The 18,461-nt window shown below is 43.1% G+C and overlaps 1 protein-coding gene across 2 annotated transcripts in view; it reads right to left on the bottom strand.

The window, feature by feature from the left end:
- Positions 1-908: 908 nt before the first annotated feature.
- The window catches only part of LOC108931577 (protein Wnt-7b-like), a 28,249-nt gene continuing 10,696 nt past the window's right edge, over positions 909-18,461 (bottom strand). For both annotated transcript variants that reach the window (XM_018747441.2, XM_018747440.2), the window contains exons 3-4: positions 7,487-7,758; positions 909-2,806 (exon numbers count right to left, since the gene is read on the bottom strand). In XM_018747441.2, the coding sequence (XP_018602957.1) occupies positions 2,327-2,806; positions 7,487-7,758 (752 nt within the window). In that variant the 3' untranslated portion in view covers positions 909-2,326. The remainder of the gene's footprint in view (positions 2,807-7,486; positions 7,759-18,461) is intronic.

Genomic DNA, 18,461 nt, shown 5'->3' with positions numbered 1-18,461 from the left:
ATACAGGTTCTACCATTCAGGTTTCCGCTTTTAGCCATATTATAATGCCACAGCACAACAAGCCTTTTTTTCTTTATAAAAAATTACATTTAACCGATTGCCCCAAGCATTCAGTTTGAAATTGGGGGTGGGAACAAAAAGAAAGGCAAACACCATTAAATTAAAAAGCAGCATTAATAAAAACAAACAAAAAACTTTTTCCTCTTTTATGTTGTATGGTCTCCTAGTTGAATTTCCCAAACTGTCTTAGAACAAATCATACTGTTTAAAAATAATTTCAGATTATAATGACATAATGGATTTTTATAACTGCCTAAAATGTTACGATTACAATAACAGCTTACTATGTTAGCTAAGGAATGATATCTGATTCATTAAACAATTGCTTTGATTGAGAACAGAGATACATAAATATGCAAATAATGTGAAGTGGAATTACAAAACTACTGGCACAACTAATAATTTATTAATTTATTAACTTAGTGCTATACATTTCAGCTGCATTTACTCATGTTAAAATACCTCTGACTGATTTTTTATTCTCCGAGCACCTTTCTACAAAAAAGAAATTGGTCTAATAAAGAAAACTTGAAAAGAGACAGGGGAAGGTGTCTTATCTAACAAGTGAACACTTTTACTAAAATAATACATCATCCAAATTTCATCCTCTGTAACAGAATTGCAATATGTTTGTAATTTAATGTTAAAAATCCTGACTACAACCATATGGTAATTCAGATAGAAATACATTAATAACTGTTTTACTCAAAATTTAATTGATGTAAAGTGCCACAACCTACACTGTTTATAAAAATAAATCTGTATAATATCTTTATCATTTTAGTTTCTTTCTTATTCTGAGGTTTTATGCATAATATTAATATTTTTAAAAATGTAAAAAGTTTTCTTATAAGAGATAGAGTTGACCCTTTAGGTTTTCTTCCATCCTGCTGACCACATCTGCAGGCTACATGGACTTTGAAATTGGAATTTGACTTGACAAGTCATAGCATGTGGTGCATCTCCATTGTGTTCCTACTGGTGATTTAAGAGAACTTTTTGGCCAATTACTGTCTCAGCTCCCGGCAAAACGGCTCACCATCGGTAACTACGCCTCTGCACGCCAAACCTCATTTAAACTGAAATTTATTTGGCTTTCTTAGTCATAGAATAGAAAACATTTCAGTGCAGCGCTCGACAACACAACCAACGACATGTTTGTTTCACACCAAATACATTGATGAAGGATAATGGTGAAGAAAAAGGAAAATGGTGTCTTTGTTACTGTCTGGCTGAAATGCTTGGAAGTGAGAAGAAATCAAAGTAACTCAGTTAGTTATGTATTCCTCCGAACACAATCTATGCTACAGCCAACTTGATGCCCATTGTCTGGATGTTGAGGTGCACTGCTTGTGTTCCCCAGCTGCTAAAGTCGATAGATCAGTAGAAATGAAACCAGTGGTAAGAAGGATCAGGGGCCGTTAGAAAAGATATGCACCTTCAGTCGGTTTCTAAAAAGTTTCTTTTTTTACACTTAGTACAAAATAAGACATTTCTACCCGTTAGTGCTCTGTTTAAAAAGATACTAAATAAACATAAATAAACATTTTAATAATTTCAGTGTTCAAACAAACAGTTTCAGTGTGACTGGACAGCAAACACGCTCTTCCCTGTTCATGCAATGTCAGCGTTCAGTGAGCCCGAAGGCACCGCGCCAAGCATTCTTCATTTTAACTGAGCTTAAAAATGGCATTCCAGTTTGTGCATCACTTCCTTTCTCCTGCCACCAGAAAGTCTGGGTTTATTACGATAAACTGATTGATGGTTACACTACAAAATCGTTGTCTCATTCACCACAGCCTATAGGAAATGTGGTGCTGGGTTCCACAGCATCCTGGGATCTTGAGTCTCCTTGTGTCTCCTTTACGAACTTATCATGACACTACAGAACTAGAAATCCCAGAGCACTCTGTACGGTTGCGATCAGGGCACTATTTTGTATCCTGTAAGTCACCACTTCAGTCAATGTAGACAGATCAGTGCATAAGAACGGATCATTCTTGTTTTCAGTAAAGTGGGATTTTACCTATTTATATCTGAATATAGATTTCAATGTGCAAACAATGCCATGATATCGTAAATTCCACCCATGTAGGATCTTGTTCAGAATCGGTCTCCAGAATGATTCTTATGCCTTGAGTCGTCACCGTTCAGTCTGCCCCGCCGATGACTTCTCCTTCTCACCTTGCATCAGCCACAGGCAGACCCATTTTTACCGCTCTTGCTCCTGTTCTTCTGCCCCCTCCCCCCCCCCCGACCTCGGGCATTACTTGCAGGTGAACACTTCCGTCCGCTCGGAGCAGGTGTTGCACTTGACGAAGCAGCACCACTGGAACTTGCAGTTGCACTGCCACACTTTGGTGTACTGGTGTGTGTTGTAACCCCGGCCACAGCACATCAGATCACAGCCGTCTGTATGCGGGGAAGTGCGGTTGCAGAGCCGTCCTTGGGTACCTACGCTGCCGGTGGCAGCATCTTCCTCGCAGTAGTTGGGTGAGCGGTCGATGTAGACCAGGTCTGACTCACTGGGCTTACGGTAGCCCTGGCTCTTCTTTACCTTCAGGAAGGTGGGCTGCCTCAGCCGGCTGGCCCGCACCACCTCTACGTGCACGGCCTTGTTGTACTTGTCCTTCAGGATGTAGCCAATCTCCCGGAACTTGGGCAGGGTGGTCCAACACGTCTTCGTGGTGCAGGAGCCAGAAACACCATGGCATTTGCATTCCAACTTCATCCGCTCCTCTAAGACCTGGGGACAGAGATCGATATGAGTAATATGGTCACTTGATTAGCACCCAACTGTCCTTTCTCAAATTGAACATAAACAGTTAAAATTGGTTTCTTCCTTTGTTTTTAGTTGTCAAGCTAAAATTCATTTGGCTTTTTTCAGAATGTTCTGTCACTCTATGGTCTTAACAGTACTGCAGTTATTACAAACCTACACAGGTACAATCCATTGATATCTTCATGCCATGAACCATTCCTCCAACAAGGGTCATAAATCTATGCACGTAGATCAAATTGAAATTAAGAATTAAATATTGAGCATTCAGTCTAATTTTCATGTGAAGAATGATATACAGTGTGCAAAAAATACTGGGGCATGTGCACTTTCAGTAACTTATGTGTCACTTACAATACAGTGTTTCCCATACATCGAATGCTCATATTCCAAGACCTAGGATTTACAGGCACATTTAATCTGTACTGTAAAATTCACATAAAAAGCTCTGAAGTCACAGTTATAAAACTCAATATTAGAAGAGAAATCAACTTATTCAAAATATCAGCCTTTTGACATTGAGCACCAGATAAGCGGCGTGGTTTTTCCAGAATCTCAGGTGTCTTGTGCCCCCTTCCAAGCATCTTCCAGAAATTCTATTTCTAATCATCATATTTGCTGGGGACAACTGCTAGCTTTGTGGTGTATTGAATTTCCTGCAAAATTACCCAGCTGTATAAATGTGTAAATAACTAGGTAGCTTAACACCGTCGCTTTGGAGAAAAGCATCAGCTAAACGAACAAATATGTTGAAACTTTCTAGGTATAAACCTCAGTATCTTGCTGATATTTAACCTTTTTTAAGATAAATTCTATTGTGTCTTAAAGAGAAACAGTTGCATTAAATTATGTAAAAAATATTATCTGTTTACCCTGCAGTGTACTCGCTCAGTTTGGTGACCTTTTATGACACTCCTTTCAACAATGCAGTATATGAGACATCATTTATTCGGTATAGATAATGTTGCTTCAAAAATATATTTCAAATTAACAGCAATGTTTAACATCGTTTTTAGAAATCAGTGGCATAGTTATGGCTTAAATTCCTTAAAGTTTTCCTCTTTAGATCCAGAGACATGCTATTCAGGTTCCCCCATAGTATGTGAATGACAGAGAGAGAGAGAGTGTGTTCCACTGATGGATGAATGAGTGACCCAGTGTAAGTAGTGTATCTAGCAGTGTAAGTCACCTTTGTGAATAAAGTGTGTGGCTTGATAACACTACATAGAGTTCATTGGAAGTCACTTTGGACAAAAGTGTCTGCTAAATAAATAAATGTAAATGTAGATAGCAGAAACATTTTATGTAGTGTACTGTATTTACTTTGATGAATCACTGTGGTTTTTTTGTCCTTTCTACTTTCTGTTCTTGAAAAACATGTGGCACGCAGTGGAAAGGCTTGCATGTAGGCACCCAAAATCTTTTATTTCAGAACATCTGGTAGAAATTGTGCGATGTGTCTGTGGCACAAAAACGTCAGAAGTAAGCGAATGTTTTAATCTCTGGTGCGGAGGATTAGATCCAGAACATGGTACACCGGCTCCTCAACTTACGAACACAGCTGGGATCGAAAGTTGGCTCGTAATTTTTACCACTAAGTCAAAATTCATAAAAGCCACATAATACAGATGTTCTTCTATTTATAAGTTCTGTAAAATTTCAGGTACGACTGCAATAATTCATTATTTATAACTGCTTTTCCAGTGCAGGATTGCAACAGTCTAGAATTTATGTAGAAAGCATACGGCGCAAGGCAGGGTACACCCTGGACCAGAATTCTTAACTTCGGAGTAAATTAAAATGAAAATTCCTGAAAATAAAAACACATCCTCACAAAAACCTATTCAGTGCCACTTGCTGACTGATTCATCATGTAAGCATACACAATCTTCCGTCAGCTTCTGCCACTGTCAATATAAGGGAGGTTAAAAAAAAAAAAATAGTGGAAACACCACAAAGACTTTAAGTTTGTGAGGAGTTTAATTCTGACCACAGCTGCAAAGGTAAGTCATATTCGACTTACTGTCAATTAGCGCCATATGTCAGCTGTTAAATGGCTTGCAGTCACACTAGCCTGCTCAGGTGACACCTACATACACATTTGTGTCACCTGAGTGGGCTGGAGTGATTGCAGGGTTTTGCCTTTTTTGTCCTTTCCCTATTTTAAACAAAGTAGAAAAAAATGATTTCCTACTTTTCAGTAAAGAAAGAAACAGGCAAAGTTTCTGAGGAGAAAAAATATGCAGCGGAACTGATTAATCCATCCTAATCATCACATTCACAAAGTCATTGCAGTCACTGCGTTGAACTTAAAATGGAATTTTAATTCGCTCCTCTGCCAGATTGGACGGTTGTAGAACTTCGGGGCGTAGTTATCAAACTCCTAAAAAATCTAGGGCACAGATGGCAATTATCATCTCCACATTATCTGACTGATTGATGAATATTTGGAAATACTTGCTTGTCATCAATCAATATCTATGTCCAAAGTGACCTAATGTTTCCAAATGTGGGCCATTCATTTCAAACATGTGACATTCTAAGTCAAAACATTTTTTTTCTTGTTCTGCATCACTGGATATGTGCTTTTTGTATAAAATAAGCAGTCATGCTCACTTTTACATTACATGTCCGTGAACTTTATGAGAATCTGCTGCAAGTGTCCTAGTCAATGGACGGGACTAAACGTGAGACGTGCGTGATTGTCTTCCCTCAACTGTAGAAAAAGATCGGTAGAAAAGTTAGATTACCCCTTGGAGGTTAACTTGAGGATTATTACTACCACTGTGTGCCCTGATCTCTTTGGTCCAACAGATTAACCATCACATGGTGGCCATTTGTGAAGGATGCCCTGACACTTTGTTGACTGTTACTAGTAAACTGTTGCTAGTGAAGGGTGAGAAATGTCCAGCTGTATTTTGCAGTTCATCATCTTGAGAACATGCTGCAATAGGTGAGAAGGTGAGACCCCTTCTGGAAGTCACTTGTGATCTTCTCCCCTCTTTCTAACCCCTCTTATTGATTAGGTGTACCTGCTTCTGTCATCTCAACGGGGTAGAGGCCTCCTCTGTAAGATCTCACGTTGATGTTTGTTCAGAGATGACTAATAACAGTCAGACTGGCCAAAGGGACAACGTCCAAAGCACCGGTGCCCAGATTAGTAAGGGAACACAGGCAATTAGCTAAAATAAACCAATCTGCCAGAAGTCTGTTAACTATCAGGAGCTGCCCAGCCAAACTGGTGTCTTAGAAACATTTCATGTTGATGCTCTGTTTCCCTTCCTGATTCTTTATCCACAGTTGTCTTTGCTCTGGCTTTGATATTAGCATTTGTTAGACATGTGCACACACACACACACACACACACTTTGTGGGAGTCACTTTAATGCATTTTCTTCAGTTCAACAGCTCACCCATCCAGGAGTACAGGAATCCCAAAAAGAGATGATGTGCTGCTGCATGACACAGCATGTATATGGCAAGGAACCGGAATACACTGGTCCCTTCTTGTGTGCGGGGGTTCCACTGTAAAACTGAAATTTCCAGAAATAGCTCAGAGATACCCTACAGACCCAGTAACCCTTAAAAACGTAGCAACTTTAAAATAATGGAAAGTTAATAAATACACGTAATGGATGCCCATGTCCAACTAATCGTAAGACTTACCGGCAGTTTGTCCAGTCATCGTCATTGTTGTATTCAATTATTGTCACATAACTCTGTTTATTATTTATTCATCTGTTCTACCATTGTTTGCATACCCTGAGGAGGCCCCATGACCGAAACACATTCGTGTTGTCACTTTTGTGTTCACATTTAGTAAAAAAGTATATGTACGGTTAGCACTGTGAGCGCTGGCATTATAACACTTTATTTCAGCTATAAAGTAAGAAACTTTTAATTGTACACACACACATTTTCAGAACCGCTTGTCCCATATGGGGTCGCAGGGAACCGGAGCCAACCCAGTAACACAGGGCGTAAGGCTGGAGGGGAAGGGGACACACCCAGGACAGGACGCCAGTCCATCACAAGGCACCCCAAGCGGGACTCGAACCCCAGACCCACCGGAGAGCAGGACTGTGGTCCAACCCACTGCACCACCACACCCCAACCTTTAATTGTATTCATTTATAATTTAAAGTTGAAGAGAAATTAAGCAAAACACAAAATATGATCAAAATAAATAAAATGAATTGTGTTTACTTCTAATCAAAATGTAGACTATGAAAAAAGACTGTTGTGATGAGCCAGTGGTTGCACTAGTAGGACCAAAAAGGATACGGCGCAAGGTGAGCTGCTGTACAGGTCTATATTTGCTATGAAAAATGCATGTCAAAAAGTGTTTGTGGTGGCAAACAAAAAGTAAAATTTAATTTTTGATTTTTTAAGTTTCCCAGGAATAAGCAATGGAGAAACACATCCGTGTTAAAAAAACGTGAACGTGATGAGTTCAGCGCGCTCATTTTCACACTCTTTATTAAAGCCAGTAAATGAACATTTTTTTTCTTTGCGGTATATGTGCTGTGTCTTTCCGTGGGATCCGTCGTTATATAAATTTATATGAAAATGATGGATCACCTGCTGACCTCCGAATAAAGGTGATTTATGGAGTTTTACTTTTCCTCTGCTCTCGGTTTCCATTACCTTTCTGCCCACCTCGTTGTTGTGGAGGTTCATCAGCCTCCGGGCGTTCTTTTTTATCTCTCGAGCATCCACAAACCAACGGGAGAAGGCAATGCCGTACTTGATGTCGGCCGAGCAGCCGCCCCACTTCCAGCCTTCCTCCTGGTTGTAGTAGCCTTGCTTCTCACGGTCGCACCCGCAGTGGCTCAGGTTACCCTGGCTGCAAGCTGCTGTGACTGCATGGGCCGCACCCGCTGCCGTGATGGCGTAGGTGAACGCTGCTTCTCTGCTGCCTGCAGAGAGGAACGCACATAATTAAACACACGGTCATAAATTCTCTAATTGTGCTTTTTATGTGCTTTAACTATCAACACAGCACGATGTTTGCAGTACAAAGGCACACCAATTGGCTCTAGGCTATAAATTATACACAATGCCACCCAGTCACTTGTCCAGGTTCTTGAACATGTCAAGCAACCATCGGAGATGGAAAATTACAATCGGACAGCTGCAGACAGACATTCAGTGGCACTGGGAAACATTGCAGTCTCTAGGACACAAGAGAGAAAAGCAATGAATCCCTTTGGATCTCTATATCAAGGAACTGAGCAGCCCAAGAAGCCTCTTAAAAACAACAACAGATTCTCTTCGAGGTGTTCTTACAGCAGGATGAGTCATACGGATGACCGCTGAGGCGAGTCTACCTCTCCACGTAACCCTGGAGATCTGCCGTGCCTCAATGTTCGCTGGTGAAATAAACTATTACAGGTGCTGTCCAAAGTGCTGAATTCCTTCTTAAAAGCACCTTGCCAGTTAGCCACATCTCAGCAAGAGGGACTCAAAAGGCTCCAGTTGAAGCCAGAAGAAAGAAGCGCTAGTCATGTTTGGCCGTGTAATGATGGAAGGGCTGCAGGCCCGGGCTGGGCAGTGTGCTAGATGACACATCCTTACACTCAAAAGAACACTCATCAACAAACTTACGATGAATTGTTCCAACAAAAAGTGCCCTCCAGTACACACGGCATCCGAAACCGCTTGTCCCATGCGGGGTCGCGGGGAGGCGGAGCCTACCCGGCAGCACGGGGCGCAAGGCTGGAGGGGGAGGGGACGCACCCAGAACGGGATGCCAGTCCATCACAAGGCACTCCAAGTGGGACTCAAACCCCAGACCCACTGGAGAGTAGGACCCGGTCAAACCTGCTGTGCCACCACACCCCCCTCTTGCCCTCTAGTACGAATGGGCAAATCACTATACGTAGCTTAGCGTACAATCTTAACAGTGAAAATCGCTTTAGAGAAAAGCGTCAGTTAAATTCAATAGTAATAAATACGCAATAATAATAAAGCCATATCAGTAATAATTAATGACTGCCTACTGATACCTTCTTCTCCAACAGCGACTCAAAAGTCTTTGATGATGCTTTGCTGCCAATCAATGGCACCGTGTTCGTAAACAAACACTAATTCGCTGGCAGCGTTACGCCACAAGCAAGCGCCCGGGTGCGCTCGGAGCCACCGAGCCCGTTAGAGCGTCAGCTGCTCCGACAACGGGGTGTAGCACAGCGATGCAACCGCCGTGGGTTACAAGTGCGCTCGCTTGTTTTTTTGCGCGCGCTCGAAGGATACACCGTGAGCAGTTTGAACTGGCCCTTTTCCACTATTGAGAGAACCCCGGGGATGGCGCTTTCTCAATGCTTTCTCGAAACTGAAATGTTGACACTTTGTGGCCCTAGCCTTAAAATAAGCGTTAACAGTGTACTGTATGATTAAAACACAGCATAAACACACACACACCCCTTCTAATGTGCCTCGCTGGCAGGAATCGGATGAAAAGTACGATAAGGGTTCTCACACACGGACCTAATTTTGATTCTGAATGATAGTGTCTTTAAACTACATCTGTTTAAATTGCCTAAAACAACCGCTGTATTTTTTTTCCGCACAACTCAAAAATGTAGTTACACAACCATACATGTGTGGCTGGCTGCGGTAACAGTATTTTTGTGAAATGCCTCTGTGAGTCAGAGAGAGATGAGTCCCCGGCTTTTTTTCCTCCAAGCGCTCTAGAGACCAGGCGAGTCCAAAGGAACAGCAGTAGAGGATATCATGTACCTGCGTGTTGCGCAGCTGAAGCTGAATTCAGACAAATAATTAATAAGAAAAAAGAGCACCGGTGCCTACAGCGCTGACCATGACTGACTCGTTCTGCAGTTTGAAATTATCGATGTTAAAGGTCCTCTTGTTCCACTGCCACTGGACCAAGACACTGGGCAGTCAGTCAGCAAAATGACCTCACAGAGCAGCACTGATAGGAAGGAAAGGTGAGACATGCGGGAAAGGTTGTGCGTTTTGGGCCAGTGCATCCTGCTCTGGACTTTTCCCATTTCTTCTCAGTACAGCGTCAGTTTCTTTAAGCTTTCAGTAGTTGATACACACAATTTCCAGAGCAAAGGCGTAAAGCATTTTATTGTCTTTTTCCATGTCCTTTTCTGCTTCGGATATCCCAACTCGTACGATACAAATATATTTCTCTACAGGGAAATGTGCGGATATCAACGTGGCATTATAGGTAGTGCTGTAAATTCTGAGCTCCTGGCTGTGGATTTGCATTTAGTCTGTGTGGAGTCTGCATGTTCTCCCCAGGGATTTACTCCAGGTGCTCTGGTTTCCACCCACACTGCAAAGACGTGTCTCAGGTGGGCTGGTGACTCTGAACCGCCCTTGGAGTGCGACAGTTTAAGTGAATGAGTGTGTGTGTTTGCCCTTCCACAAACAAGTGTCCAGTCCAGGGTGTACCCCGCCTCACACTCAGTGATGCCAGGATGGGCTGTGGATCCCTGTCAACGTGGATGGATGGAACATATTTCAATGTCTGCCTATACAAGCCATTATGTGCTGAGGCAGAACATGTGGTACACCCTGGGTTGTATCCCCCCTGAAGAGAGCTGCTGCCCCTTAAACTTATCCCATTTTTGCCATATTGAATGCCATTTCTTGCTTACAACTTGCTATTGATAACTTTACTCTGATTTCAATATAACATGTTGGACCTGTAATATTTTGCTTTAGTTTCCAGCCACTTCCTTACTGCAGGGTGTTAGCCATCTGTTTGTGTCATGCTGGAGCATGATGTTCAAGCAGTCATGGTTCTCCCTGGATGCCCTTGGCACGGTTATCCTCGCTGGATTCCAGGCCTCTTGTTGAGTCAGGCCCGCAAGGGAAAAGAACCCAGCATCCTTCCTCGGAAGAGCCTTCCACGGTCACGGCCCCAGCAAGGTGCGGTTTCCCTGCCCTGGGGTAAAGTGCTTGGTCCTGCATGTGGGTTATGGGAACTGCTGCCACTGCGAGCCCTGGATAGCCCCACCCGCTGCGTATACATGTGGTTCGAGAAATCCTAAAGATAAAAACCCCCGAGCGGGCCTGCCCCAGAGCCCTGACTGGATTCCAGTGGAACCACCCTGGGATAGCCTTGTGAGCTGCCAGCGGAAAGTTGGACTGACCAGCAAAACCACGACAAACTTGGAAAGGCCAGGAGAGAAGAATGGGGGGAAATATTAAACCAGATGTCTGACGGAATTTAGTGGCAAGTGTCTGTGAAGAGGCCCAAAATGGAAATGGATGATGGCTTTGCACTTAGAGCAGGTAGCCCACCTGCAGTGCATCCTCTTGCTGGGTGTGGGTATCGGCCCACAGCTATGTTGGGTACGCGAGTGTGGCCTTGACCTCAACCATCCTTGCATTGGGCTCTTCTTGCCCACCATACTTCCGTTTTTTTTAAAAAATGCCCTGAGCCTTTCTGAATGTGGAGGCAACTTTTTAAGCAATGTGCAATTTAAAAGGAAAGAAGCCGCCGGACTACCGAAAAACTCGGGAACAATGTAGCAGATGGGATTTGCTGCCCGAGGAAAGTCAGTTCTGCCGACGCTAGGATAGGAATCCCTTGATGTGCTCCTGGCCTGTCCCTGTCCAGCAGGTGTAGGGCCCTGGGAGGTAGACAGACAGCAGAAACGCTTCGGGTACCAAATTCCAGACGGACACGCTCAAAGTCAGTCGCCGGTGATCCCCGTCACCGCAGTTGAGACACCCGCATCTCATGTTCCAGTAGAGCGCAGAGGCGAAAGGAAGTGGCCCACCGATTACTTAATCAGCTTTATGGAGAGGGGGTACGGGGGTGGGGAAGCGATGTGCGGTCTGAGTGGGGGGCACGTTCAGGCTGCAGATTGCCCGGTGGGATCCACATAGAGAGCGCTCCTAAAAGCAGGCTGTTACACATGGCTCCCAGGGGAATATGCCATTTAGAACTCCGATCGCCCGACTGCTACTCAGAAACGCTGGGGTGAGACGTGGAGATTTTGGATAATCCCCAAATCTGTGCTAGACCCACATCCTGTTTTTTGGGCCCAGTGTGCCTGATGAAACCAATATCTCCGGCAAGTTACACAATGCAGGCTTCTGACTGCTTGAAGGACGACGTGATTCGTAAAGATTGCGGTGTCAGGTTTACGGAAAATACCAGGGCTTTACTGCATCAAGACTAGGTCATACACCGTGGGAGTGCCTTGGAATAGGACTGATCTTGCATTTCCTGCACACATGAACAAATATATCTAGATGTATCCAGAAATATCTAGAAGTGCATGATGTTTAATGTCAGATTTCAGAGAAAAAGGAGCAACCTCCTCACCTACAGGTTCACATGGACGAGATACTCAAAAAAAAAACCCATCCTTATTTAAAAACGGTTGCTGGCACAGAGGAGAAATATGGGAAGCGCCTCAAACGCACTCACACTGGATTTTTGCATCAGACAGGTCAGAAAGTCCATAATCTGCAAAAGAGTGCGACACTTTGTTCGCCGGCCGATTAATTGTTTAACGCGCGAGCAACAGAAAAAAGTGACACCTTCTGGTTTTGCTACAGAGGTACAACCGAACTTGAACAGAATAAAATAAAAATTCTGAACAACTGAAAAAGAAAAACTGAGATTGAAAAAAAAAGAATGACAGTTAAAGCTGAGTTAAAGTGAGTATTAACTGAGCTTGACTACCAAATTCGTAAGAGATATTAGTCGATGCAGCAGTGACATTTGTTTTGTAAAATGTCCATAGTTAAGTGCTGCTGCGCATTTTATGAATACAGTAAAAAAAAAATGGAGCTTAAGGGAGCTGCTTTGTATATCATTTTCAGGGCTGAGTAATGTGTTCTACTACTGTTTTCCGCTCGGTTTTATGTACGGTTGCTATGAGCGTAAGCTTGGAACAAATTACAGGCAGAGCTGCGGTACATGAGGTTTACAGCTAGAAAAAAGGGCAGAGCTGAGTTCTTGCTTAACAGAGTGATATTGTTCTACCAGGAATATATCTATGCCGTGCACACTGAAGATGTTCTGGCAAGACGCAAGGCAAGATGTTCTGCCAGCTCTGTTTCATACGGTAATGAAGAAAAAGTCCCAGAACTGACAGGTAGGGGAGACCGAAATCAAGGGTAAGGAGATTTGATCCAAATCTAATAATCTAATGTAAAACCTAAGATTACATTAGACTGTGATGTACTGTATGTCAGTACCTGGTTTACCCCGATGGCACCGTTGGTGGAGCGAGCGCAGCGTTACTTGCAGGCTTAATCCCCGCAGGACGCCCAACCAGAAAAAACAGAACTGAACCTCAGGACTTTCATGTCGGCGCAAGACAAGCCCAGGCCCGACAATCCCTTCTCGCTCCACTGGACGTACACCGGCGCACAAAAATGTGGCATCGAAATAAAAACGAACATATCAATGGAGCGAACGAGGCTTTAACCCGAGTGCATTCATTTCCAAGCTCGAGGGATGACGTCCACCGTGCTGCTCATTGGAAGATCGTTCCCCACGTCAGATCTGCTGACACACACTCCCCCAGTCTGTAGTGAAGCCTGGCATGACAGGCAGGCACATAGATAGATAGATAGATAGATAGATAGATAGATAGATAGATAGATAGATAGAGTTTTAATGTTTTATTTATTTTTAAAAATACCCTTCATTAATCATCATTAACGCAAACGCATATAATCACAAGAAAGCAGATAATATAAAACAGAAGAAAAAATGTGTACATGTATAGCATTTACCTAAACATATTTACAAAATCCCCATAAATCTATACAGTATTACAGAAAAAAAAAAACTTTTCACAGACAGATAGACAGATAGATGGATAGATAGACTATTAGATAGACAGACTACAGATTATAGTTATACTATATAGTTATATACATCTGACTGAGGATACATATACACACACAGTGTAGAATGTGTGACTGCCACACATACTGTACGTCCTCTGTACACCTTTAATACTTTGATTTTTTGCCTTGAACACCTTGGTGCTTCCATGGGTTTGGAATCTGCACTTTCCTATTATTTGCACTACGATTGAGTGACAACAAAAGAGCGCTTTGAAGCCCAGTGATCCCCACATCCTGTATTCTGGATGCGGCCCATCATGATGGACACAGGAGAGCACACACGTTTCGGATAAAAGCCCCACTAGGTTGGGTTGTAGCCGTTCGCCAACACGGGACCACCTGTTATGCGACAGGTCTACAGCCAGTCCACCGCTTTCCAGCTCAAGGCGTAAAACCCATTAGAGTTCACACTTCCTGGGTTACAAGCCCTGTCTAACAAGACATGAATCCTGACTGCCGCAATACACACACTACTAAACCAGCAGCCTCAGTGCACACACAGTATACACACACACTGCTCTCCCAACAACTGCAATCAATGACTTGCTTGTCTCACTGGGGACTCTTGGGCTTCCAACAGACTAGACGGTTATTTTGCACTACACGAACATAGGAAAAGACTAAGCGAGGCTCCGGAAATAATTTCTGGAGCTACGGTTCGTTTCCAGCATTCTAGTGTCCTCTGCTATATTCATCTGAGTGCCATACCTGGGCGAGTGGGTAGGGTTTAGTGTGGATTTTTGCTTTCCAGTCTCCTCCTCAGTGCCCTTGATCAAGGTGTTCCTCTAAGAATACCCTGCTGGATTAAAATTGCTGGGTTAAAAATTGTAAATTGCTGTACAGATGTAACATGTAATTTGCCTTAAATAAAGGTGTCAGCTAAATAGAAGATAATGATAATTTAATCCAGGCCAGTTTTAAGATCTAACTTTCATGCGACTGATTTTAGCTCCCTAAAAGCTTTCGCATGAAACGAGCACATAACTCAGAAGCTGGCTTAGATATGTAATTACTTTCTTCAAACTGTCAAATTGCCTTTCGAATAGCTGACGTAAAGGGGAAATGTGTAATTTTTAAAATTAATCAGTGTCTCAAATCCAATATCCACATGGAAATGATATTTGAAAGGTGGAAAATGAAACTAGAAATACACAGCTGGATAAAATTAATAATTCAAAATGTGGTTCCTTTAAATCGGTCTTATAAGGGAAAAAATGCTAATTAAAAAGTATAATTTAAAGTACGTTAACCATGCTACGTTAGCAGAGCTTTTGAAATATCACTGATTTTCTAAAGGATGGTAATTTGAAATTAGGTTCAAATGACACACATCCATTGCTTTTGCATTCCATTAAGCTTCAAGTTCACCACAAGCTGGGAGGGGGGGGTGAATGAAAAAAGAAGAACCCAAACAGGACGTTTTATCAAAGACCCGCTGAATTTTTGTTGTTTTATGTTTTGAACGTCAGATGCATACAAGTATTATGTTCAGTCTGGCAAGGCCAGAGATGTTTAACTCACCACTAAAGAAAAGCAAATTAGTCAAACTAAGAGTGCTCTGCTATCAGATGGACACACAGTGGTGACTCCTGCTGGTTACAAGTATCCATAATGTTTAAAAACATATGATTATACAATTACCAAAGCACCAGACCTCTCCTCTGCGGGCTTCTCGGCTGGCCCTGCTGCAGCCCGGCTTGGTAGCATTAGTCTTTGTTGAATAAAATCACGTCAGCATGTAAGGCTTCATCATGCCTCTCAAGATTTGAAAACTGAAATGCAGCTCTCGAGAAATGTATGAAAGCGGGCATGAGGTCAGTCCATGGCGTTGAAAGAGTGGCTGTGGGGATCTGTTAGTCAATATGGAAAACTTTGTTGGTTCAGTCTGTTACCGACTCTTGCATTTCATCACTTAAAGACCTGCGGGTTTTGAAAGTGCTCAAAATGGGTCTCTCTTCCAGAGACTAAAATTTGACCACTTGTCCTAATGCAGCTCTGGTTTCTTCCCACAGTTCAAAGACATGAAGTTCAGGTGATTCGGTTACTCGAAACTGCCCTTAGTCTGTGAATGGGTGGCAACCATGTAATGGACTGGTGTCCCATCCAGGGTGTACCCCCCTTCAGCCTTGTGCCCAGTGCTTCTGGAATTAGGCTCCGGTTCACCGTGGCCCTGCTCAGGATAAGTGGTAATTGAAATTGGATGGATGGATGGATGGATGGATGGAGCCTATTCCCACAACACAGGGTTTGAGGCAGGATACACTCTAGATCAGGGGTTCTTAACCTCCGGGGTATGCCTCCACTGGGGAAATGTGAGGTGTCTCCCAGAAAGTCTTTCTCATTGGATGAAATTCTAAAGATTAGATTTGTTCATAATTAATTTTATTAATTGAAATTATTAACATTAAGTAGTTATTAATTAAATATATCTAGATACCTAATCAAATGCCTTTCATTTACTCATTGCTGCAGTCTTCACACACATCCCATCCCTCATCATCTCATGCTATCCCGATGAACATTTGCATTAATATTCTTACACATTTTTGTGTTTGCATAAATTCAGCATAGTGGTCAGAGCCGAACCCATCATCTCAAAAGACCCGGGTTCGAATTCTTCTCCTGCCATAGAACTTGCGCAAGTACTTACCCACATGCAAAGCAAGCAAAAATCTTCAGGTAAATACATTAATAACAGTACTGCATGTACTATTTCAGTTGTGTTTTAGATTTACTTTAATCAATCGTTGTGATTGATTGGTATTGTGAGAGTGATAGAGAGGAAGTACACAGCTAGTTTTCTTGTGGAAGAAGCGTGAGCATGATAATACAATGGCTGAAGGTCTGTCTCCCTGAAGCGCCTACATTAAAAGTGGAGTCCAAGCACCACCATTCGAATCCTTCATGTACAGTAGCAGTCATTGTTTCCAGGGTAATTTACAGGTTAATACATTCGATTGCGTCAGACTGACACCAAAAACCTTTCCGTTTGAGAGACTGTGCACCTCTGTCCCTAAGTGTCTGACACAAGTGTCAATGCTGTTGTACAGAACAAAATATACATTTCAGAAGAGAGACAAAAGTGCTCTTGTACTGATAATAACCCCAGTGTATGAAAAAAGAGCATGTAACTTCATAAGCCATTGCAGCGGTTTTGGTTTTATGGGATTCTGTTACATAAAGAAAAAGTATGAGTTTCTTCAAACCGTTTACCTCTATTTATTTTTAGAAATACAGTACAAATGTACATATCTGTGGAGTATGCATTAAAATTATTGAATTATGCATTTGTTCCGATATACACAGACGTTTACCATTATGGTCATGATAAAGATGTTGAAAAAAAATTATAGTCGAACACCTTATCGCAATCAGAAGCCATAGACAGACGCACAAAGCGACAGCGAGAACAGGTGCTCTGGACGCCGCATCACGGATGTTTTCGAGTCTGCCCTGGCTTCCTTGCGACAGGTTACGAAACACACACATACACGTTGCGGACACACACTATTCCTGATCTGGAGTCTGTTGCCTGAGATCCTAAGACGGTTCTGCAAGGAAGCCCTGCTGGCGAGCGTATTTCTTTGGAGCTCGTCGTTCGCGTTGCTGCTCAGGAGACCGTGGGAGCAAATTCCTTAGCAGGAGATGATATCAGCATCCGCCATTTATCACTATGTGCGAGGGGAGGTCAAGCGGGGAAGGAGGTTAATGAGAGCTACCGCGTTCTGAACCAGCGTGCGCTTTCTTCTCCTTGCAGTGCATTTTGCAGCAGCGGCTCAGACCTCACGACACCCCCCGCGGGTCTGTCTCTCTGTGCCGCGTGCACTCTGCTGGCCCCGCGGCCATAACTCAGCAGCCTGTCTGATGAGCGCCGCCACGGGAATATGAGAGGTAAGGTAGGTCAAGGAGGCCGCGCTGTGTCTGGTCTCCCTGGTTCGGCCGGAACAATTATTTACTCCTCCGAAAGACGTGAAGAGGCTGCGAAATAACGATTGGTCCGTGAAGCCCTCCGATCGTTTATTTCATGTTTCCTTCGTCACATTAACATTTACGTTCGCTCATTTAGCAGACGCTTTTCTCCAAAGCGACTTACATCTCCGGGAACAATAGAAAAAGTGCAATACGCCAACGGAAGGAGACACTCGGATGCAGACACGGGATTCTTCGGAGCAGTCAGTTCGTCACATACGACTGTATGCACCGCTATACATTTTCGAGCAGCTGCGTATAGAGTTTTTTTTTTTTCAGTTATTAAACTGATAGCATAGTACACCTTTATCCGGCACATAGGAGATCTGGGAGAAGTGAGTTCGAAAGAGATGTTTTGGGACCCTCCTTGAATGTCGAAAGGGAATCAGCCATTCTGAGTGACAGTGGGGGCTCATTTCACTTCACTGGAGCCAGAAGTGAGAAAGTTTTGTAGACCTCAACCTTTTGGACCGCTTGTGTGCAGGACCACCAGGAGGGCAGAGGTGGAGGAGTGCTGCAGACTGGCTGGAGAGTACGCAGAACAGTCTTTCCATCTCGGTGCCGCATGCATAAAAATAAAACTGAAGCCTCTACATGCGTGTGGATGGTCACCTGGTGTGTTCGAGAGCTGCTGACACAATCCTTCACTTTAACAATTTAACGCACAAAAAGTGATGAATCGCTTGCTGTGCCTTTCAAACTCCGCGACTTCAGAATGATGATAACAACCAACCACTGAGACCAGTGGACCTGGGATCACGGATCCATGTTCTGACTGGCAGAAATTGGAACGCATTCTATA

Source organism: Scleropages formosus, chromosome 2 (assembly GCF_900964775.1).
Source record: "Scleropages formosus chromosome 2, fSclFor1.1, whole genome shotgun sequence".
In the NCBI taxonomy this organism is placed as follows: domain Eukaryota; kingdom Metazoa; phylum Chordata; class Actinopteri; order Osteoglossiformes; family Osteoglossidae; genus Scleropages; species Scleropages formosus.
This window is presented reverse-complemented; position numbering and strand designations above follow the sequence as displayed.